This window comes from Elephas maximus, chromosome 23 (assembly GCF_024166365.1).
Source record: "Elephas maximus indicus isolate mEleMax1 chromosome 23, mEleMax1 primary haplotype, whole genome shotgun sequence".
Taxonomy (NCBI): Eukaryota; Metazoa; Chordata; class Mammalia; order Proboscidea; family Elephantidae; genus Elephas; species Elephas maximus.
In genome coordinates this window covers 59,713,549-59,737,165 of record NC_064841.1, presented here as the reverse complement: position 1 = coordinate 59,737,165, position 23,617 = coordinate 59,713,549, and the positions used below count along the sequence as shown (strand labels likewise).

Here is a 23,617-nt window from a genome sequence, read left to right as displayed (position 1 = left end):
AGGACAAGGCAATTTTTTACCCCATTTTACAATTAGAAAAATCTCAGTTAATATAATGTAAGGAACCCTGGTAGCACAATGGTTAAAAGAGCTTGGCTGCCAACCAAAAAGGCTGATGGCTTGAACCCATCCAGCAGCTCTGCTGGAGAAAGGCCTGGTGATCTGCTCCCATAAAAACCCTATATGGCAGTTCTGCTCTATCACATGGGGTCGCTATGAGTCAAAATTGACTCGATGGCATCTAACAACAACAATATCCATGTAAGTGCTTTAGGGGAAAAAACAAACTATATTTCTATAACATAGTAGTTAAAGTCAGCCAAAACTTTACAACTATGCAAATGACACTTCACATTTACTTTTAAAGACTCCAAGGATGCCTCCTTCTTAGCTGGCAGAGGTTGTGGGGCCTGGTCCAATGCAAATACATTCTTACAGATGCTAAATTCAATGGCCCAAGGGGAACCGCCTAGGAAGCTGCAGAGAAAATTGAGGAGAAGGAACAGGCAGGAGTGGACTAATCTCTATAGGAGAAAAGCTGAAGGTGAGGAAAGTTCCATTACTAACTAACTTAACCTTGAAATTAACATCATACCAACACAGGCTGTCCAAAGAAAGACACCACAGACAGGAACACAACTGGTCATTCTGGTGGCAGAAACCGCTGTAAGACAATCAAGAGCAAGCAGACTCGAAAGCAGCACTTTCTTGTTGAGACTTATAAACTACTTACAGCCGATGATATAACCAAGAAGGAAAATATGAAAGCATATTCCACAGTGACTGTTTCCCTAGGAATGGAACCACAGCTACAGTTTAACTGGATGGAACAATGCAAACAAAGAGTTTAGAACTGAGCTAAAACAAATGACATACATAATTGAGACTGCAGGGGATAATTTTTTCTTTTTTAAATTGCTGTAAAAATATATATAACACAACATTTGCCAATTCAACATTTTTCAAGTGTACAGTTTAGTGATATCAATTACCTTAATTGCGTTGTGCAACCATCACCCATAATCGTTGCCAAGTTTTCCATCACCATAAACGGAAACTTAGTGCCTCCTAAACGATGACTCCCCATTCTCCCCTCCCTCCCACCCCTGGCAACCACTAATAAACTTTGGTTTCTATATATTTGTCTATTCTTGTTATTTCATACAAATGAGATCATACAGTATTTGTCGTTTTGATTATTTCACCCAGCGTAACATGATTTCAAGGCTCATCCATGTTGTAGCATGCATCAGGACATTTCTCTTTATGGCTAAGCAGTATTCCATCATACATATGCACCATATTTTGTTTATCCACTCATCTGTTGATGGACATTTATGTTGTTCCATGATGTTGTGAACAGTGCTGCAATGAACGCTAGTGTGTACGTGACTGTTTGTGTCACTACTTTCAAGTCTCTTGGGTATATACCTAGGAGAGGAATTGCTCGGTAATCTTTTGTTTTAACTTTTTGAGGAACCACAAAACTGTTTTCCACAGTGGCTGTACCATTTTGCATTCCCACCAGCAATGGGTAAGGGTTCCAAATTCTCCACATCCTCACAGACATTTGTTATTTCCGAATTTTTAAAAAATTTTAGTCATGCTAGTGGGGGTGAAGTGGTATCTCTTTGCGGTTTTGATTTGTATCTTTATAATGGTTAACAGAAAACCCTGGTGGTGTGGTGGTTAAGAACTACAGCTGCTGACCAAAAGGTCGACAGTTTGAATCCACCACTCTCTTCAGAAACCCTATGAGGCAGTTCTACTCTATTCTATAGGGTCGCTATCAGTCAGCTTGAGGGCTATGGGTTTGGTTTTTTAATGGCTAATGACTTTGAGCATCTTTCCAAATGCTTGTTGGCCATTTGAATATCCTTTTTGGTAAAATGTCTAAGTCCTTTGGTTAATTCTGGGAGAGAAAGATCATGCTGATTATCCAAACAACATAATTTGGACTGTTCCCAAGGTCTAATATATTTTTCTACTTAAAAAAACAGGCACCGTGTTTTCGACATAAATGTTCAGAACCATACTTCCAAATGTCATCTGAAATGCTGAACTCCTAAATCCACAATTCTCACTCAGCATTTGCTTGATAGGTGCTGGGCTGTATACCAAACTTCTAAATTAATTCCTACACGCTCAGTTTTTCCAGAGATTCCAAATTCTAGTATACAAGCCTATTTTTTACTATACTTTTCAAGGAAAAGTATAAAAATGTAAGCTACAAGTTTGCCAAATATTAGGGGTTTTCTAGTTTAACTTTGTTAGATAAAGCCAAGGAAATTATGGTTTAGCAAGGTTAATAACTTGCTAGACTATGTAGCTTTCTGATTAAAAAAAAATTTTTAACTCAAAATTATCAGCATTTCTTTTTGTTTTGGAACCCAGGATGGCATGTTTTCTTCATCCTGGGGAGAAATTATGAGGGTATATTAAATTATATTTTAACCTCGGGTCATCACCTTTAGAGGACAACACAACGTTTACCAATGTGAACACTATCCCAATGCAACCATGCTTCTGATAGCAAGTTCTGAAACAGAAGAGAAGCAAGCTCCACCCAGCGATTCTTGTTGTGTGCCATCAAGTTGATTTTGACTCATAGTGACCCTATAGGTCAGAGTAGAACTGCCCCATATAGTTTCCAAGGAGCGGCTGGTGGATTCGAACTGCTGACCTTTCGGGTAGCAGACTGAGCTCTTAAGCATTTCTCCATGAGGGCTCCTGTCCACCCAGCAGTGGTTTCTAGGAAACCCGGCCCTAGTTGAACTCAGTAGTGCAGCTGGAACACATTTGGCCTGCTTAATCACATAAAAGTAGAAACCTATGTAAAAATTATCTAAATTATTAACATTAAGGCACAACAGAGCAAAAATCTTTAGTATGGAAATCACGTTCCACATTGGAAAACACTGTGGTACAGTGGGCGTCAGCTCCACTAGCCAACTGTGTGCTCTAGGGCAAGTCGCGTGCCTCCTCTGAGTTTGTTTCCCCTCTGCCAAACGAAGCAGCAACCTCTAACTCCTAGATGCCCTGTGAGGATTAAATAAGAGATGTGAAGGCCAAGTGCAAAGCAGTGCCTGTGAAAGGTTAGCTCCTTTTCTTGGAAAGGACAACATGGTTCACTTAGGTATCTGAATTTGGCAAAATAACACTTTTTTTTTCCCCCATCACATGACCCTTTTCTTTCATTCATATTCTGTAAAGACAAGCTTCTAGAATATTACTTTTACTTTTGCAGTATCTGTCTTGATGCAGAGTTGGGGGATGCTTTTTTGGTCCCAATAATATAGAGAAAATTCTATCTTATTATGATAACTCAGAGGAAATTTCCTGTGTACAATGTACTTGATATCAAAAGATCTGCCCTACTTGACAGAGCTAACAGAGTCCCTTGAGGAAACTCAGATTTCAAAGGGCTAACAGGAAGATGGCAGAGACCTAATTAAAATAGAATTACCTTGAACTGCCATGACCTATGAAATACATGATCAGAAATGAGAGAAATTATATGAAATCCTGCTACCTCACATGTACAAAAAGAAAGCCAGTGGTTCCTGGTTCTTCAGCTTTTAAAACAACTCATTGCTTTCATCCTTGCACCAGGTCCACTCCGTGCAAAGTGGGCAGCGGGGTAACTCCCTAGTGAACATGAGCAACACAGGGACACATTCTGGATGGTTTAAGCTTCAGAGGAGACTTTCTTACAGGAAAAATCCAGACTGGCCAGAATTACCCAATAATTGCTCTAGCTTTATATAAACCCATTGCCATCGAGTTGATTCTGACTCATAGTGACCCTATAGGACAGAGTAGAACTGCCCATAGAGAGTTTCCAAGGAGCGCCTGGTGGATTTGAACTGCCCACCTCTTGGTTAGCAGCCATAGCACTTAACCACTATGCCACCAGGGTTTCCATCTTTATATAGTCCCTAAAATATCTCTGATGCTTTTAGAAGGGGGATTATGCAGTGCCCACTTTCTGTTTGGAATCACGGACGTGTTCAAGTCACCTTAAGAAAATGAGAAAGCAGCCACAGAACAAGAGAGAGAGAACAAGTCAAGCTCTGCCACTTAACTAGCTCTGTGATCTGGGGCAATCTCTCTCAGCCTTGGACACATCATCTGTAAATGAACTATTTCCACTATCCTTTCAGAGTTCTTCTGGGGGAATTAAATACAATTATACACGGAGCCCTGGTGGTGCAGGGGTTAAGAGCTATGGCTGCTAATCAAAAGGTCAGCAGTTCAAATCCACCAGCTGCTCCTTGGAAATTCTACTCTGTCCTGTTGGGTCACTATGAGTCAGAATTGACTCAACAGCAATGGGTTATATGTGAAGAGGAGCCCTGGTGGTGCAGTGGTTAAGAGCTTGGCTATTAACCAAAAAGATGGCAGTTCGAATCCACCAGCCACTCCTTGGAAACTCTATGGGGCAGTTCTACTCTATGAGTTGGGATCGGCAACGGGTTTGGTTTTGGTCCACTAACCCATTGTCGTTGGTTTTGGTATACATGAGGAAATGCTTGAAAACTATAAAGCACTGTACAAACATAGGGCATCATTTTAAGAAGTTTTAAAAAATGATTAATGGTATCTATGAAGAGCGGGTTGCTATGAGTCGGAATCCACTCAATGGCACTGGGTTTGGTTTTCTTGCTTATGAGGAGCTCTGGTGGCACAATGGTTAAACACTCAACTGTTAACTGAAAGGTCGGCAGTTCGAACACACCAGCCACTCCACGAAAGATGTAGCGGTCTGCTTCAATAAAAATTACAGCCTAGGAAACCCTATATGGCAGTTCTACTCTGTCCTGTAGAGTTGCTATAAGTCAAAACTGACTTGATGGCAATGGGTTTTTTGTTGTTGTTGTTTATCTGTATTAATAAAACACACAGATATTATATAATATCTATCATGTGCATAGTGATTTATAGCATAATGCATTATCTCACTGAACCTCAGAAGAACCCTTTATGATCCCCTCAACTGCTAACCAAAAGGTCAGCAGTTCTAATCCACCAGCCGCTCCTTGGAAACCCTATGGGGCAGTTCTACTCTGTCCTATGGGGTTGCTATGACTCAGAATTGACTCAATGGCAGTGGGTTATTTTTTCCTTTTTTTTAATTGGTTAGACAACTAAGGCTTAGGAAGGTTGACTTGTCTAAGAAAAACAATCAAGGGGCCCAGATGACTCTAACTTCTAATCTGCTTTCTGATCTCATGTCCAGAGACCTTTCAACAAAAACCCTTAATTTATCCTACCTGTGAAGGTGTTTTCTACATTCTGAGGATGATCATGTTAACACTTCGGTACATAAAAATAGATGGAAAAAAAAGTTACAATGAACATATTTAAAGATAATGCCAATGAGGTTTAATAATAAGGAAATGATATTTTCATGAACCAAGTATTAGGAAACCCGTATCTGAGTTCTTAACCAGATACTTCCTAACTCATCAACTCCTTTCATGGTTAGCGTTTACAAAAAGCAGACCCATTTCCAACAGGTCTCAGCCTGAGCTTAAAAATAAATAAGGATTATAAGTCAACAATTTTGTCTCCCAAACTGGGGCATATGCTGGGGCAAAGCTTTGTTATCTTCATTGTGTGCTTGAGAGAGGCAACACAGGCAGGACCATGGAGGTTAAAAGTAGAGCCTCAGGAATCAAGCAGTCCTGGGTTCAAATCTACTTACTAGGTGTATAACCTTGGGCTGGTTATCTAACTTCTCCAAGCCTCAGTTTCCTCTTCTAGAAATGGGAAAAACACTATCTACCCTGGAGGAGTAAACTGGTTTTCCCACCTGGCTAAGTGAATCAGTCTTAATACTTGACAGTCACAGTTACGTGTCTGTAAGGCTGTCTGTGTTTGGCTAGAAATAGCCTGGTTGACATCCTCATGCCCTGGCTTGTTCTGACACACACTGCTCTCAGATGGGGACCAACTTATTAGGACAAGCAGCTAGAAAGGGAACCCTCTGCTTGCCTGCTACAAGTCTGGGCAGCAGACAGGGACACGCCTACAGGCTGACACCTCTAAAGACAGGCATCTTCAGCAGAACAATTTCTAATCGTCACCCCTGAGAGCCTCTAATTTTTTCCACCTATTAAAGGACAAAGTGCAATCTTTACCATTTAAACAAATAAACAACAAAATGAGGAATAAGACTGTAGAACCAAGTTTGGAAGGCTTAGATTACAAGGTCTGATGCAGAATATAAATCTAACTCTTACTTTGACGGACAAAGAACATGACGATTGTACTGTTTATTGCTTACCTTCAGGGAATGCAGTGATAATTGAAGCTTACACCCCCAATTTTATATTAACCACTTTTGAAGAAAAGCCTTGTTAGGTATTCGAAGCACCAGGGTTTATGCTTAAGTAAACAGGCCAACCAAGCTCTGAAACATTGTTAGATGAGGAATCTCAATGACATGTGATCCTTTACTTGCAATCTGTTTCAATTAAAATTTATTCTGAAAAGGATCAGGACCATAATCTCATGGGACATCTCAGTCAATTGGTATAATCTAGTTCATAAAGTTATATTCTACAATCCAATGTGGTGAACAGTGTCTGGGGTCTCAAAAGCTGGCGAGGGCCATCTAAGATACAACTATTGTTCTCTACTTGTCCAGAGCAAAAGGAAAAGAAGGAAACCAAAGACTTAAAGAAGAAACTAATCTACAGGACAAATAGGCTACATGAACCACGGCCTCATCTACCCTGAGACCAGAAGAACTAGATGGTGCCCAGTTACCACTACTGACCATTCTAATCATGGCCACAATATATGGACCCTGATAGAACAGTAGAAAATGTAGAACAGAACCTCAAATTAAAAACAAAACAGACTTACCAGACTGGTTAAGACTGGAGGACTCCCTGAAATATTACCCTGAGATAACTCTTCAAACCTTGAACCGAAACTAATCCTTGCAGACATCTTGTAGCAAAGTAATAAACTGGCACGAAAAATAATAAATAAGTACCATGCTCCTTTAAAAAATCACCTATATGAGGCCAAATGGTCAGCATTACTTGAAAACAAAGATGAGAATATAAGGGGCAGGAAAACAAGATTAACGGAAACAATAACCAGAACAAAAATAAGAATATTGACACACTGTGAAGAATATATTCAATGTCAGTGAAGAACTCGTGTAGAAATTATTGAATGGGAACCTAAACTGCTGTGTAAAAGTTCAGTGAAAACACAATATTAAAAAAAAAAAAAAAATTATTCTGAGATTCCATGTAACTTAACAAGTATGGTAATGGATATGGCGATGAACCAAATGCTCACCAGGACCCAGGGAGAAATGGAGACAGTATTCATCTTGTCGTGGAGCTAACGTAATGAAGATGGCACAGCAGAAGTCCAACAATAAAACTCTCCATTTCATGCTTTGTTTTGTCCTTCAGGTGCTATCAGGTCACAGAAGGACAGGCATTTCTAACAATCTTCACCAAAGCAAGGGAAAGCCTATTTTCAATGGCAAAATAAAACTTAAGCAACCCTTCATCAGTTTTACTTTTTGAACTCCCCAAATCAACACCATGCAGCAGGTATACAAAGTGGAACAGGTGCTCACAAAACCAACACTGTCTGCCCTGCTAGCAGGTCTCATTAATGAGAAAGGTATTTACTTGCAGTCAACCAAATATGGCCTTCTCGATCCAGCACCTGCCTTCTTTGATGTGAACAACTTACCTAGCTCTTCTTGACTCAGGTGGCCTCTGTGGGCTGCCCTGCCACTGGCCAGTCTCTGGAAGATCTGCCTGGTTCTCGCTGTGCAGGCCATCCCTTTGGCCCTCTATCTTCTCTGGTCATTGACCACCTTCTGCCCAAATGAACTTCTAGGTCTGGGTCCTCCTGCAAGGTTCTAGTCTGTTTTCATCTATACATGCGGACTATGGAGACAGACATGCAACCATCAATCTGGGATTTTCAGCTCTGAAGCTTACAGAATAGTTATTTCAGCCTTTCCAATTCAGGTTCAGCTCTTAGGACAGCCAAAGCAAAAAAAAGAAATACAGACTTCACCTTCCAGTCATTCATTTGATATTTTCTGGACATCTATTACGGAGCTGTATATACATCAGTGGACAAAGCAGACAAAAATCTCTACTCAAGCGGAACTCATGCTATACCGTGTGTGTGTGTAACAAATAATGTATAATAAACACAATAAATAAGTAAATTACATAATACATTAGAGGACAAGAAGCGCTGTAGAAAAAATTCTGCAGAATAAGAGGAATTAAGAATGCTGAGGTAGGGGCTGCAATTTTAAGTGAAGTGAAAAGAGTGGGAGAAATGCCACCTTCCTATCAGAAGTTCAATAATACAGTTCTTCAGTCCAACTAGATTGCAAGCTCTGTGAAGGTAGGGACCAAAAGAGATTCACCTTTGCATCCCAGTGCTTGGAACATACCAAAAACCAAACTCACTGCTGTCAAGTAGGGCCTGCTATTTGTAACACCCAAAACCACTGCTGTCAAGTCAATTCCAAATGACAGTAACCCTGCAGGACAGAGGGAGCCTTGGTGGCTTAGTGGTTAAGAGCTCAGGCTGCTAACCGAAACGTCAGCAGATTGAATTCACCAGCTGCTCCTTGGAAACCCAGTGGGGCAGTTCTACTCTGTCCTATAGGGTCAGTATGAGTTGGAATCGACCCGAGGGCACACAACAACGACATAAGACAGAGTAGAACTGCCCCATAGGGTTTGCAAGGCTGTAATCTTTACAGAAGCAGACTGCCACATCATTCTCCTGCTAGAGGCTGGTGGGTTCAAACCACTAACCTTTTGGTTAGCAGCTGAGTGCTTTAACTACTGCACCACTAGGGCTCCTCCTATTTGTATGGCATACATTTATGAGAAAGCTGGTCAGGGATATGGATATATTTGGTATCGACAAAATAGCATACCTTAGAGTCAAATACTCTGAACTCATCTCCAAGTGAGGGATGGCCTTTTATTTTAGACCAAAGCACAGGATAAAGGTGGTGAAGTATGGCAGTGTCGAAGGCTCTTGGCGAGGCAGAGAAGGCATAAATGAAACAGAGTGTAAGGTGAAGCATACCACCCCAGCTCTTCCAGTGAATCCCCAGGACAGACATGGTTCCTTGCCTCACTCGAGAATTTTGTTTTTCTTCTTGAAGCTTGTTACTGTGGTAGCTAGCTGAGTGCTCAAGTGTCAGCTGATGAGTGTACAAAACAATGCCATTACTAGTCATCAGTCCTCTCTCTACAGTTTTCTTCCCTGTTGTGGCAATCACCCCCAGATACTGATGTTCAATTGTGCATACATTCATTGAATCAATATTAATGACAGCCTGTGTGTCTGGCACTGTTTTAAGTGCTGGGGCACAGAGGCAAAAAAAATATATAAGGTCTTGCCCTCATGAGCTTATATTTAAGTGGAGTTAGAGACTGAACACATAAAGATATAACATCATGTCAGGTAACACCAAGCGCTATGAATGGCTAAGGCAAGAACGGGATAGAAAATGATCGAGGTCTGTATGTGGGTGGATATTCCTATTTTAGAGAAGGTGGCTGTGGTGGGCAGCCTCGAGGGTGGACCCAATGACCCCTGGCTCTGGTATTTATGCCCTTGTACAATCTCCTCCCTTCAGTGTGACCTGGACTTACTGACTCACTTTTAACAAAAGCAATACAGCAGAAGAGATGGGATGTCACTTCTGAGATTATGGTATAAAAAGACTGTGGCTTCAGTCTTGTATCACTTGCCCTGAAGAATCTAGCTGCCATGTTGTAAGGCAGCCCTGTGGGGAGACCTATGGCGTGAGCTCAGAAGTGGGCCTTTTCAGACCTGCTGACAGCCACGGGAGATAGCTTGGAAGCGACTCCTCCACCACGCAGGCCTTGCGAAAACTTCAGCCGAGATGATGCCTTGATTGCAGCCTGTGAAAAACCCCGAGCTATAATTGCCCAGCCAAGTTGCACCTGGCCCCGACTCATAGAAACTGTGAGCTAATAAATGGAAATGTCCGTTGTTTCCAGATGCTAAAGTTTGGGGCAATTTGTTATGCAGCAATGGATTAATAAATACAGCAGAAAAGGATGGCCTCTGTGAGTAAACGGCTTTGGAAAAGGGCAGGCCTTGTGAAGACTTAAAGGAAGAGAGTTTCAGGAAAGTGAAGGGCAAGCTTTAAGGCCCTGAAATGGGAACAAAGTAGGAATAATTGAGAAAAGTGAGAAAGGCAGTGTGGCAGGCAGTTGCCAAGTGATGTTGTGGAAGGACAGACAGGGGCCAGCTCATGCAAACTAGCTGTAAGGGCCCTCTCAGACTCCTGAGACACATCCAATACTTTGAAAACCACACTCTACCAACCACCAATTGGCTCAAGCAACAACTAATAGAAAAATAACTAGGAATTGTGCTAAGTGCTTTATCTCATTTATTCTTCACAATAGCCCTATGAAATAGATATTATTATTAGCCCAATTTGCTAGGTAAGGAAACTGAGGCTCAGAAAGGTTAAGCCACTTGCCCACATTTATGAGCTAGGAAGTGGTGGAGCCAGGACTGAAACCAGGCCCTCTGACTTCAGAGTCCTTGCCCTTAACCTCTACACAACACTGCCTTGAAAGAGAGGGCCCTAGGAAGAAAGCCTCTCCCAGCCCCCTGAAAAAGGAAAAAACAAAACACAACAAAAACCCAACTCCAAACTGGTCCAGTCTCTGCCTGATTATGGAGATGCTCTAGGCTATTTGGTTTACTCTCGGGGTCCTTTTAATACAACTGGTTGAGGCATATGGAAACCCTGGTGGCTTAGTGGTTAAGTGCTACGGCTGCTAACCAAAGGGTCGACAGTTCGAATCCACCAGGTTCTCCTTGGAAACTCCATGGGGCAGTTCTACTCTGTCCTATAGGGTCACTATGAGTCGGAATTGACTCAACTGCACTGGGTTTGGTTGAGGCATTAGCTACGAGTTTCTGGACGTTTGACCCAAATCAGTATGGTGAAGCTTAGAAAAGCACCCAGGTAGCTTCTCTTTTTGATACACGTTAAGAGCCTCACAAAAAGAAATACGGAATTTACTAAGGAATAATATTATTAGATAAAATGTCAATATACTCTATCTTATGCAGTTTAATCCTTAAGTGACACTAGATTGAGCCCTGGCTTCCTACCAATATTCCTTCCAGCTACCTGGCACCAAACCAGGTATCCATCTGCCACAGAACTTGCTTTTCCTTTCTACTTCACCTTTATCTTGAAGCTTGGAAAGGATTATAAATGCTCCATCAGAATCTCAACTTCTTTGTGAAACAAGAGAAACACAATCCATTTACCTCTTATCTCTATTAATAAATAAACCAAAGCCAAACCCATTGCCACCAAGTCGCTTTTGACTCACAGAGACCCTATAATAAGAATGCTATTTTAAAATATTTTTCTGAAAAGCAAAGGCTTTACCAAAAGCGAAAAACCCAGTGCTGTCGATTCCGACTCATAGCGACCCTACAGGACAGAGTAGAACTGCTTTAGCAGACAGATAATTTTCCATCCAAGGGTCCCCAAATTCATATTACAGTGCTGCCTTGGGCTACATGAAACAAACATGATAGCAGCTACTAAGGTTTTTTATTTTGAAGTTTTCACCTAGAAGAAACATCAACCAAAGCAGCTTGTTCAACCCATGATACAATAACATAAATAGCTAACATTGACTGAGAGCATACTACAGGCTAGGTACTATTTTAAGTACTCTGAATATATATATATAAACCTGTTGCTGTCGAGTTGATTCTGACTCATAGTGACCGTACAGGACAGAGTAGAACTGCCCCGTAGTTTCCAAGCTGCCTGGTGGATTCAAACTGCCAACCTTTTGGTTAGCAGCCATAGCTCTTAACCACTACTCCACCAGGGTTTCCTTGAATATATATCTCTAAATTAATAGTTACAGCATTCCTATATGTAAGTATTATTGTTATGCCAACTTTACAGGTAAGGAAACTCAGATACCAAGAGGTCAAAGAGGTTGTCCAAGGTCACACAGCTAAAAAGTGTACAGGACCAAGACAGTGTGACTCCAGTAGCTCAGCCTCTTAACCCGTATGCTACACTGCCTCAGTTATTTAGGCCCCAAAGATATTCAGGATTGCAAACACATTGACTTCTCTCCTACAGAATGTATACTTCTTTTCTCAAAAAAAGAAAAAAATTTTTTAAAGGCCCCATTAAAAAACTCCCTGACAAAAAACAAATGACAAAAAAAAAACACAAAGAGTAGCTACTGAGAAATTTGGTTCTTTGGTTTGGAAGTTTAGGGTCATGGTTTAATGGGACATCCCAGTTAATTGGTCTAATAACGTGTTTAGTGTTTCTGTTCTACCTCCTAGTTCACTGTGTGGTGCCTGGGGTCTTTAAATCTTGCAAGCAGCCATCTAAGGCACAACAATTGGTCTCTATTCACCTGGAGCAACAGAGGAAGGAGAGTCAGGAATAGGAGGAGAAAATGGAATGTGTGGCTAATTGCATCCATGAATAACTGCCTCCTTTACCAGGCCAGAAGAACTGGATGGTGCCCAGCTACCACTACTGGCACATTTTGATCAAAGATTTTATAGACGAATCCTGATCAAAAGGGGGAAAATGTAGAACAGAATTTCAAATTCTCATGGACTTCAGGCTTTCTGAAGCCACAGAGGCTGGATGGACCCATGAAACTACTGCTCTAAGATAATCTTTAAACCTTAGGCCAGAAATATTTCCTGAAGTCTTCCTATATAGGATCAAATTGGCAATAGCAACTCGAAACATTAGATAGGAAACTGAGGGGACAGTGAGTTTACGTTAATTGGGGAGTAACAACTTAGAAAAGGAGGGCGAGAATGGTTACACAACTAGAAGAATGTAATTAATGTCACTGAAATGTATATTTAGAAACTTGAATTGGTGCCTGTTTTTGCTGTGTATATTCTCACTGCCAACAACAAAAATGCCCCAATATACATTAAATACCTACCAATCCAAACCTACACACAATATCCTACATACAATATTCTTCACTGTAAATATTAAGTAAATACATGAACAGATTAAAGGGCTGAAAGATAGATCATATAAACTTAGATACTAATAAAAACCACACACAAAGCTGAAATACAAAGTTTATTCCTTTAAAAGCATTAATAATTTTGCTTTTTCATTGCTGGATAATCTAAGTCTATCCCTTAAAAATTTTTGGACTTATTTATCCTTGGTCTCTCTCTGCTCCAATGTTCTCTCTTCAGAAAGGCCTTCCTTAACTACCCAATCTCCTAGTGTCTTCTCTCCCCACCACTGTCACTTTTACTTCCCATTTATATCACTATCTGTAATTACTCTACATATTTATGCACTGGCTTTCAATTTTCTGACATGGATGAGGGGAAGAAGGTAAGGGTGGTTGCGCTCACTGACTCCTAATAGTAAGAACAGGTTGGGAAGGAGACCAGATAATAAGTCCTGCTGTACTGGTTTTTGCTTCTGAGGGACGGACAGAAAAACAAAGGACATGGATACGGGAACCCGAAGACCTTTGGAGGCATTTCAACCCTTCCCTCACCTTCAACCTTATACTGAATCTGTTACTTTCTTTTTGTAAGCAATTTTTCATATTCATCTTTTTATCTCCATTTCTACAACTCTGCCCTCCTTAAATTACACCTAGACTATTACAAATGCCCCCCAACTCACTGCTGTTTTCCAGTATTTCCTGCCTCTAATCCATTTCATACATTGGCATGGGACTGAAAAACAAAAAGCATTCCCTAGCTCAAGAATCTCTAATGGCTCCTCTACACCGGGAAGGAACACTATTTTACAAGTCTGCCAAGTTCAATGCTCACGAGTCCTGGAGCACAGACTCTATCTACGTCTGTCTTGTCTGCAATCTCCGGTACCTAAGCTGAGGCTGGCACAGAGTGGGTGCTCACTAAGCAAGCAGTGCTTAACAGTGTTTCTCATCCATTCCACGCTGTGCTCAGCAGGGAACGCTCTGCACTGTACGTTAGAGCACTTCACTGTAAATTCAATTTGTTTTCTTTTCATATGGACAACTCTTGTCTGCCTTCTCCACAACCACAGAAGGCCTGTTAGGACAGGCTTATTTTTAGGACAGTGCCACTAAAAAACGAAACTAAACCAGGTGCCATAGAGTTCATTCCAACTCATGGCAGCCCCATGTGTGTCAGAATAGATCTATGCTCCATAAGGCTTTCAGTGGCCTTTCTTCTGAGGAGCCTTTGGGTAGACTTGAACTTCCAACCTTTGGGTTAGCAGTTGAGCTCGTTAACAGTTTGCACCACCAGAGACTCCCAAATGCCACTACGATACATAATTGTTGTGTAGATTAAACAATTATAAATCCAGTAATTTAGGTTTGGGAGGAATTTCAATACGGGGAAAGAAAAGGTGTGAGGGATATTAAGAAGACAGCCTTTGGCTCTAAATTATTCTAACCGAAAAGATGACGTTTGTCTAGTGATCTGGAGACTATCTAAAATCTTAGTAACTTTTTTTAAAAATTTTAATCTTAGCAACATTTTAAAAGGAAACAAAAAGGGGGTAAGGAATGGTAGGCCATAGAACTTGATACGCTTCCCTATTTCTTGAAATGAAAGACACTCTGGGTTAGAATGTAGAGACGGCCCTTCATCTCCAGATTCTGTGTGAACCTTAGTTATACCAATTATCAGAGTACTTAGATGTTACAGCTATGTGCAATTTATAAATAGTTTGTAAAGTGCTTTGAAAATGGGAAGTGCTAGTCAAGTATTAAGAATTATTATCTTTTAAAAGCCTTTGGTATATAATCATATTATTTAATAATTGACTCATTACTTTAAAGCCAAAAACAATTTCTGATCTTGATCATTAATATTAGTTCATTTCGAGTGAAATGTCATTACGGAGCAAATCAGAGAGATACTGCTCGAGTTATTTTGTATGCACGTGTGTGCACACATACAGACACACACAGGTATCTCAACTACTAGCTGAAAAGTTCAATTCAAACCCACCCAGAGGCGCCCGGCAATGTTTCTGCTTCCGCAAGGTCAAAGCCTTGAAAACCCTATGGAGCAGCTCTCTGCACATATATTTATGACAACATATATGTTATATATCATATGTTGTCTTACATACAATTCATGTCCATCTCCCTCACCCTTTTTTTGACCAATTCAGTCTTCCCTCAGGTTTCTACAGATTTTATGGAAGTAAGATTCCTTCCTCCTTCCAGATGTGCCTTTTGGTTATCTTGCCTGCCCTCAGTTTTCCCCCTTCTGCCTTCTGAAGGTGCTCATTTTCTTCCACTGGCCACCTACAGATTCAAGACAGCACTCCACATTATCAGTGACACTAAATCCCAGTTGAAGCAATGAAGTCACGTGATGCATCAGTGGTCACCAGTGGGTGTCTTTCCCACGGGTACTGGTAAGAATGACTCAGCCTGTATCATTCTACGCCTCTAGGTTGACTTATTGAACCATGGTGCAGTGGTTAACCAGTCAGGCTGCTAATCAAAGGCTGGCAGTTCGAATCTACCAGCTGCTCCTTGGAAACCCTATGGGGCAATTCTACTCTTCCCTATGGGGTTGTTATGAGTCAGAATTGACTTGACGGCAACAGGTTTTTGTTTTGTTTACATCTTCCAACAGGCCTTGGTTCAGAGGTACTAAACTCTGTTTACTATTCCCATAGGGCTACTCATAGGCAAAATTTTGTAAGAGGCAGAGAAGGTTTTGAACCTCTTCCACCTATCCCTTTAGGGCATCTTTGAGTGCTAATTCCCATAAACTGACATTGGTTTTCCAGAATCCATGACTGTCACCCAAAGAATATTCCCTATCCTTGCTCCATGTCTTTAATCTTTCTCATTCCTGCTCCCATCTAAACTTACCTCTCCAGTGTCCTTTGTGTGTTTTCTTTATTGGGAAACCCAAACTAAGCCATTCTTTTGTTCAATGAATGCTAATGTTTGTTTACCCTTCTTAGGCACTAATGTTGCCCATTGCCCAAAAACCTCCAGAACATTAACTCCAATTGACATTTTTCTGTCCTCTTGATTTCATTAACATCACTCTCATCTTTCAAAGTATTGGCTCCCACAAGTTCACTCAAGTTAGTAGATTTGAGTGAATGAAAGGCTACGTGCCATAATTACATACATAGGTTCATCCAGTATTTATTAAATGTCCACTATCGTTTTTTTCTCGGTTAGGCATTACGCCAGGCAATGTGATCACGAGTTAGTATACCAGGAAGACAGACAAATAAAAGCACTAACAGTAGCACAATAAACATTAAGACAAGGAAACATAGGGTGTAATGAAAGCACTTAAGCACCCAAACTAGGATGGGGAGTCTGATGTGTAAGTTTTGACCTAGAGTACGGAGGGACTAAGTGTTCCAGGAAGCGGAACAACATAAAGGCCCCAAAGAGCACTGCGGCGGGGGAGGGGGGGATGGAGGCTAGAGTGCTTGGGTCCAAGGGTTGACATGTATTTAGGGTCAATGAAGAGTCGAGCTGGGCGGGGGTGGGACAGGCACAAGAGACAAACTGAAGAGGTAGACAGGACAGATTTTGGATGGGATTCACTAATATTTCAAGTTTTCTGGAAAAGTTATTTTCCCTAGACAGAATTTTCCTTCTTACTTTCTCTTGAACGATGCTTTTTCTACGTAAACCTGAGTTATTCTTAGAGACCTATCTAAGAACTGAAAAGGTTACCTAGACATTTCAGTTTTCTCTTCCTTGGAAACCCTGGTGGCATAGTGATTGAGTTCAGCTGCTAATCAAAAGGTTGGCAGTTTGAATCCACCAGATGCTCCTCGGAAACTCTGGGGTACTTCTACTCTGTCCTATAGGGTCACTATGAGTTGGAGGTGACTAAACAGTAATGAGTTTAGTTTGATATAATAAAAACCTTTTGGCCAACTTAGGTCATTTTCTTTTTTTTATGGTAAATATATATGTAACAACACATTTGCCTTTTCAACATTCTTCAGTGTACAATTCAGTGACATTATTTATGTTTATCCTGTTGTTCAACCACCACCATTATTCATTTCCAAATTCTCCTATCACTTTTATACTTAGGGCATTTCTGACTAAATATTTTATCAGTATCCTGAAATTCAAGCAAGAAACTGGCATCTATTCTATAAGAGCTCCCACAAAGATGGAGCCTGACACCACCTAAAACTCTCATGGGAAAGCAAAACTCATAAAATTCTTTCAAATTATCCCCCAACCTTGCCCAATACTGCAAAGGCTGCAATTCTCTAAATATATATATATACACACATACATATCTATATATATATATCTATCAAGAAACCAAATTTTCCTTTCCTTTCCTTTTTTTCAATCAACCAGTCTATCTGGGGCTATGTTCTACTGCCCTTCCTCCTCCAAATCACAGCCATGAATGTGTACTCCTTTTAAGTCCTATGATCAAAGTCCTTGTCTAAGGCCTGGTTTCCTTATAGTTTCCTCACTATCAGTACTGGCTCAGCTAAAAGAAAAAGAAAATTCATCCTTGGGTATCATTTGGCTACAAATAACAGAAACCACTCAAACCAGTTTAAATAAGAGGGAATTTATTCAAAAGAATACAAAAATACTTGCAGGGAATCCAACAGCTGCAATGGGTCAATAGCTAGAAGCACACCTTTCTGAAGGCTAGATCATGCTTTAATCACACAATTCTACTTCTGGGTTGTGCATGATCGTGAAGAAAATATCCTAGAGTATCCTTGTCATATGGTGCATAAGGGGCTAGAATGTAGACTCATTTCTGATTGCCTTTTTGGTCCTTATAGTCCTTTATGCTTGCCTCAAACTTGTCAAGCACATGTTGGCAGACACTCATGAGCTCATTCAGGCCTCTCTGAAACAGCTCAACGGCTGGAAGACCACCTCGTGTCTGAATGCGTAAATTGATTTTGCTCTCTGAAGGATGGGTCGTAGTGTAACCACAAAATTCCACTTCTGGGTTCTTCATGATCATGTAACGAAGAGAATTTCCTAGGGTATGGTCCTCTTCGTGCAATACAAATGTCACACAGTGTCTATCTGTTCCAGCTGCCTGGACCATTTCCAGGGCAGTCTTCCTCTCGCCTTCAGCCACTGAGGTCTTCGATCCTTGTGTTTTTCTACACACACATTTTTTATAAAAATGAGATCATACTGAATAGTTTTCATGACTAGCTTTTTTTCATTTACCAATCACAATTACAACACATTTTTACTCTAATCCACTCCAACCACACAGAACTATTTATTTGTCTCTTATTTTCCTGCCTCGGCAAATTCATTTAACCAATATTTAAATTACTGCCTCCAGTTTCTCCCTACTCCATTTGACCCTCCATAGGGACACAAGGAGAGCCTTCTTAAGGCACAAGCATAAATGTTTGCTAAAATATTATTTTGGTAGAGTCACAAGAAAGAGATAAGATTAGAATAGGGTGGGCCCTGCTGGAGGATGAAGAGGGCACCGAAAGTGATAGGAAAAAAAATACTGCTTAAGTGTAAATGTCAGATTTAAGTCCACAGATTATCGACATGCAGGCCCAGCTATGGCTTCCATTTGCAAGAGGTAAGGAAACTAGAGGAATGGAAGGTCTGAGAATAGTCAAGCAGGAGGGAGAAAAAGAACTCAGCACATAGAGAAGTGGCTTTACTAACAGTCTGCACAGAGAAGCTCGGGAGCAGTAAACACAGGACTTGCTTGGGTCTGTGCGAACACCCCAATACCATCCACTCGGGAACAGTGGCCTGGTGCGGAATGTCACCCGTTAGTTTTATTTATTCCTGCTGTTCTAAGGCGGGAGGAGCAGCTCGGGGGCTTTGCTCTGGTCTCATAACTTGTCTCCCCTCCTTGATAGCTACCAGTCTACGGAGCGTGTCCATTCAAGCCATCCATGTCTCTCACCCTCTCTCTCTTCCCCATGGCGGGCCCCCTCTCCACCCAGGCGTCCACGTCTATCCCCCTTTCCTCTCTTCTCGGAGCCCCGGGTCAGGCCCATCCTGCCAGGCCGGGCGCGGAGGCCGAGGCCCCGGCCTGGCCGCGCGCCTCCTGCCACCGGCTCTCCGGCCCGAGCGCAGCCCGCTCCTCCTGCCCGCTCGCCCGCCTCTTGGGCCGTTACCTCTCCAGCTCCTGGTCGTCCTCCATCGCGGCGGCAGGTTCCGGGCTCCTCAGGCGGTGCTGGCGGACCGGAGGCTCTGCCCCATACCGCGCAACGTGCAGGCGAAGCAGGAAGGAAAGACCGACGGAAGGAGGGGAGACGGAAGGAGAGAGGAGGAGCCGCTTCGGCGCGGCAGGGCCCGGCCGCTGGGCGGAGCTTAGAGGCTCCGCCCCGGCCCCGCCCCCGGCGCGAGGGGGGCGAAGGCGCGAGGCCCGCCCTGCTCACCTGGTGCTCCCCCGGCAGCCTGTCCGCAGAGCGGGAGGGGCGGAGAGGTGGGGTCCGGCGAAGGCCTTACAGTGAGGCCGGATACAGGCCGGTGTATGCCGGAGCTCAGCCCTGGGCACCTTCCCCCAGGTGAGGGCCAAGGGGGCGGGGCCTCACCTGCCGCCCCCTAATCACCTTTCTTAAGAGTCAGGCCTCTTTCTGTCTTGCTGTTAGACCCATGAGGATAGTGTTGCTCCCAGGCTGGCCCCTCCCGGCACCCCAACCCTCAAGGGGCTTTCATGGGACGACCCTAGGAGCACTCAGCGGGTACTGAGGTCTCTGTAGATCGCATTAAGTTTATCAATACACTTTTTAAGAAAGGAAGGAGGTAATGTGGAAAGAGAAGAATTTCAAACAAAATGGTTTCAGACAGTATTTGTCTCGTCGGAGATCTTGCAGTTGCACAACGTCTCGATTAGGCCAAAGGACACGCGTTTGCCTTTATCTTGGGGGAGTGAGAGTTTGCAAGAAAACTGGTTTTCCCCCTTTCTACCCCTAGAATACGTCCATCCCCGCTTTGGGCTTCTTTCCTCCCTTATCCTTTTGGCTCCTTAAACAACCTCACCTGCGGAACCTCCCTCTCACCTTTGTTCCCAGGTGCCCTGCCCCCGCCTCTGCAACCTTTCACCACCCGGAATCGGAGCTCTCCGCCCGCTTTCTTCCTTCGTTTCGCGTCTCTTCGTCCGCTCAGGTGCTCTTGTTCGTCAATAACCGGTTCTCCCTTCCCACTCTTCCGCTCCCAGCACCTCCCTTGCCCCCCGTCAGGCCCTGTCCACACCCCAGCTGTCCTCTCCCAGCACACCTACATTTCTTTTTCCTGCACCACCTGTTCTTGCCTCCCTCCAGATTTCCCTATATTTCCATCTCTCCCCCAGCTGTCCCATTCTCCTTGCGGCACTCGGGCATCGGGGACTCGTGCTGAGACACTTCCCGACCGCGTCTTTAGCAGGGAAATCAGGCAGGCGGCGGGGACAACCCTGACGCGGTGGGGGAGGGACGGCGGCGAGCGGGCTCACTCTAACCCGTGAGTGACGGCCCCTTCCTGACCCGCCCCCGGCGCACTCGGATAGGTGGAGCCGCCGTCTGGCCCGCCCCTTCCCCGCCCTGGGCGGCCGTGGATTGGCCCCGGTGCGTGTCAGGTTGGGCGATTCGGCCCCGGCGCTCGCCCCCGGGAAGACAGCAGGGGCGGTTGAGAAGTGAAGTCTTGGCCAGAGTTTGGTTCTTGCCAGGAAATCCGCGGCGGCGGCTGGAGGCAGCGGCCACGGCGGCGATTCCCGGCGAAGCGGCGCCGGGCTCGCTTCCCGCTCCTTCCGCGGGCTGCGGAGAGCGGGAGCCAGCGCGGGGCTGAGGCGCCGGGAGCTGAGCGCGCCGGACAGCCGTGCTTCCCAGTAAGTAACTTTGCCCGCCGCCGCGTCCGCTCTCTCAGGTGCCAGCGCGCTTGGCGCGGGCGGGAGGCTCGCGTGCAGGGAGCTGCGGGAGCCGCCGCACCGGGAACGGCGCCCAGCCTCCCCTCCCGGCGCGCCCCTCGCCGGCGGCGCTCTGGCTGCCTGGTGGAGCCGCGCCCTCCGCGGGTCTGCTCCCTCGCTCGCCCGGTAGCGGAGGGGACCTGGGCCGCACTTGCCGGCCCCTCGAGCGGACCCGGCGTGGGGGCCGGCCGCGCTTGTCCGGGACGGAAGTCCGAATGCCCTGCGGCGGTGCCGGCTGGAGCGGCGGGCGGCCCCGGGCTGGTCCCCTTGGGTGGTTTCGGCCGCTGCGTTACTGATCTCGGCGTCGTTTGCTTTTTTTAGGGAGGGGAGAGGTGGGGGTGAGCTTTTTATTTCCCGTACCTGTGCTATAGGGGAGGATGAGAGTGGTACGAGCTGCCTTCGCATCCGATCTGGTTCCCCTGGAAAGGGAGAGACAGGGAGAGCGCATACCCCTGTCCCAGCCTGTTGCCTGTTCTCTTCTTACCTTTCGGTTTAGGCTGCAGGGGGTGGGAGAACGATTTGCCATCTTCGAGGTGGGAATTTCAAAGTACAGATCTTGATTTGGAAGCAGCTGCGTGCAAAGCACGGTTTAGGAAATACACCACTCATTTTTCGAAGCTTTTTTCCACGTTTTAAGCCAAGGACTTTTGACCTCTATGTAGGGTTTCTTATGGTGTTTCAGTTTGTATTAAAGGTTGTACATCCTGATGTTCACATCTTCCAGAAGCTAAAGTCAGTTCCTGTATGGGGCTTCACTGTGTAGGTTATTCTTTTGAAATCACAGAGATCAGAGACGAGGTGAGATCAAGTGCAGTGGCAGTTCTGCAGGGGAAAACAGTTGGGAACTATGTATTATTGGCACTGCCTTCACTTTAAGAATTCCGTATTCTTGCATCAATAGTACTTAATGTAAATTGGCCTTCGTCCCAGGATAGATTTTCATTTGTCTCTTGCATGTGCTGTGACTAAGTGCTGATGGAGCTGGATCTCAGTAGATCAATTTTATTTATTTTGGTAGATTTGATTCCAACCCTCATTCCTCCCCCACTTTGGAAAATGTACTTTGGCAAGTAAAGAAGGAAGAGGGGAATCTGGTATCTTCTTTGGTTTGTCAGAGCTTTGTTGAGCCATGAGTAACAACGTTTTGCCTTTTTAGTTGGTCCAAGTCACAAATGTGCATTTTCCCAGAGGGGTCAAATGTAGGCCAAATCTGAACCAAAGTAGAATAACCCATTTGTAATTCAGCCCACTGATGTGCTCACATTCCTAATTTTGTATCTCATTCCTCTCCTTTTCTCATCAAGTTAGAAATTTTTCATTCTTTCTTCAGTTATCAAAGGATGGCATACTACTGCATGCCACGTGTTGATGGCCAGGGGCAGCCTTGCCCTGGAGTTGCTCACAGTCTCATTTGGAAGCTGATACAGACCAGTGTTCTATTAGTTATCTGAAGGTAATTTGAACATAGTGGTGCAGAAACTCAGAAGAGGGAGCAAATTCTGTCTGGTTGGGTTAGGATTTTGCCAACTATATTCTAGGCAGAGGAACTAACATATATGCCACTTGCAAATACTTGTATCTTTGGGGTGTTGCTATATGAAGCCTGCATATGGTCAGTCTGGCTGAAGGACAGTGTCTGGGTTTCAGGTAGTAGCCCCTGGCTGGTACGTTACTCTTTTTGGAGCAGTTAGCACTTTGCATTGCTCACAGTGGGCGGTCAAATACTTCGTAAACTGATTTTAACAGAAACATGAAGCATTTTGTAAACCAAATTAAAAAATTTGGACTTTATTCAGTCAGTGATACAGAGCTGCTAATGTTAATTTGGACAGTGTCATGATAACATTTCCATACCCAGAAAGATACAGGTTTTCCCTGCTATTCCAAAGAAGAGTGTTCCTGTGAAACCTTTTGTAAGCTAAAATGGCATAAAGCAAAGAAGCAATTACCTTTAACTTCTATGGAAAATTTTTTGCACATTCCCAGACCCAAAAAATAACCTACCAAATCATACCAAATAACATATAAAGCCTAAAATAACACTAACATGTAGTAAAAGCAGGAATGATATGACAAGTACACTGCCTGTATAAAGTAGAAATAATGTATGGTGTAGTTTCACTTAGCAGAATCGGGAAGACAGTGAACATACCGGAAGGCTGAGAGGTGGTGGTGGTGATGGTAGAAGCCCCTGTAACCTGGTTATGGCTACTTGATGCTGAGTGTAGTTCCCAGGGAAGGAGTTGGTGACGCCACTCTCACTGCTCAGAATACACGCTACCTCTGTAAGGGTTTGCTGCAAAACAAACACCGAAAGCTATTTCTGCTTTTTGCCTTTTTTTTTTTTTTTCATGAAAGCGAAAATCCTCTTCTGATTTCTTTCGGTTAGCGAAAACAGGTACTAACGTAGGTCTTTCATAAAAGCAAACTGGCATAAAGGGAACTTTAGAAAAGTGGGGCATTCCTGTATCTCTGCCATAGCCTAGAGGATGGTGAGGATCTGGATGGGACATAGAAAGCACAGTAGGAGGCTGTTACAGGAAGTTCCAGCCTCAGAGCTCCTCATTCTGGACCCAAATGGCCCGGATTTAAATTTGGCTCTGTCACTAACTATGTAACCTCTTTGTTCATTAGTTTCTTCATCTCATAGGAC

The 23,617-nt window shown here is 43.6% G+C and overlaps 3 protein-coding genes across 8 annotated transcripts in view; 1 reads left to right on the top strand and 2 right to left on the bottom strand.

Moving 5' to 3' along the window:
• Positions 1–19,280, bottom strand: part of LOC126066621 (protein POLR1D-like) — a 50,394-nt gene extending 31,114 nt beyond the window's left edge. The window contains exon 1 of the mRNA XM_049867900.1: positions 19,196–19,280. Within this exon, the coding sequence (XP_049723857.1) occupies positions 19,196–19,221 (26 nt within the window). The 5' untranslated portion in view covers positions 19,222–19,280. The remainder of the gene's footprint in view (positions 1–19,195) is intronic.
• On the bottom strand, positions 1,137–19,279 carry POLR1D (RNA polymerase I and III subunit D). Its single transcript, XM_049867899.1, has 2 exons — positions 19,196–19,279; positions 1,137–18,199 (listed from the first exon to the last, which is right to left on the bottom strand). Exons 1-2 carry the CDS (start codon positions 19,219–19,221, stop codon positions 17,836–17,838), a joined length of 390 nt encoding a protein of 129 aa, XP_049723856.1. The 5' UTR covers positions 19,222–19,279; the 3' UTR covers positions 1,137–17,835.
• A 228-nt stretch (positions 19,281–19,508) lies between the features above and the next one.
• The window catches only part of LNX2 (ligand of numb-protein X 2), a 93,245-nt gene continuing 89,136 nt past the window's right edge, over positions 19,509–23,617 (top strand). For 3 of the 6 annotated variants that reach the window (XM_049867891.1, XM_049867892.1, XM_049867896.1), the window contains exon 1: positions 20,665–20,886. The gene's annotated coding sequence lies outside the window, so the exon portion shown is untranslated. Of the gene's footprint in view, positions 19,589–20,113; positions 20,190–20,664; positions 20,887–23,617 lie in introns of those variants that run through there. The other 3 variants (XM_049867895.1, XM_049867893.1, XM_049867894.1) reach the window with 3 other exon arrangements.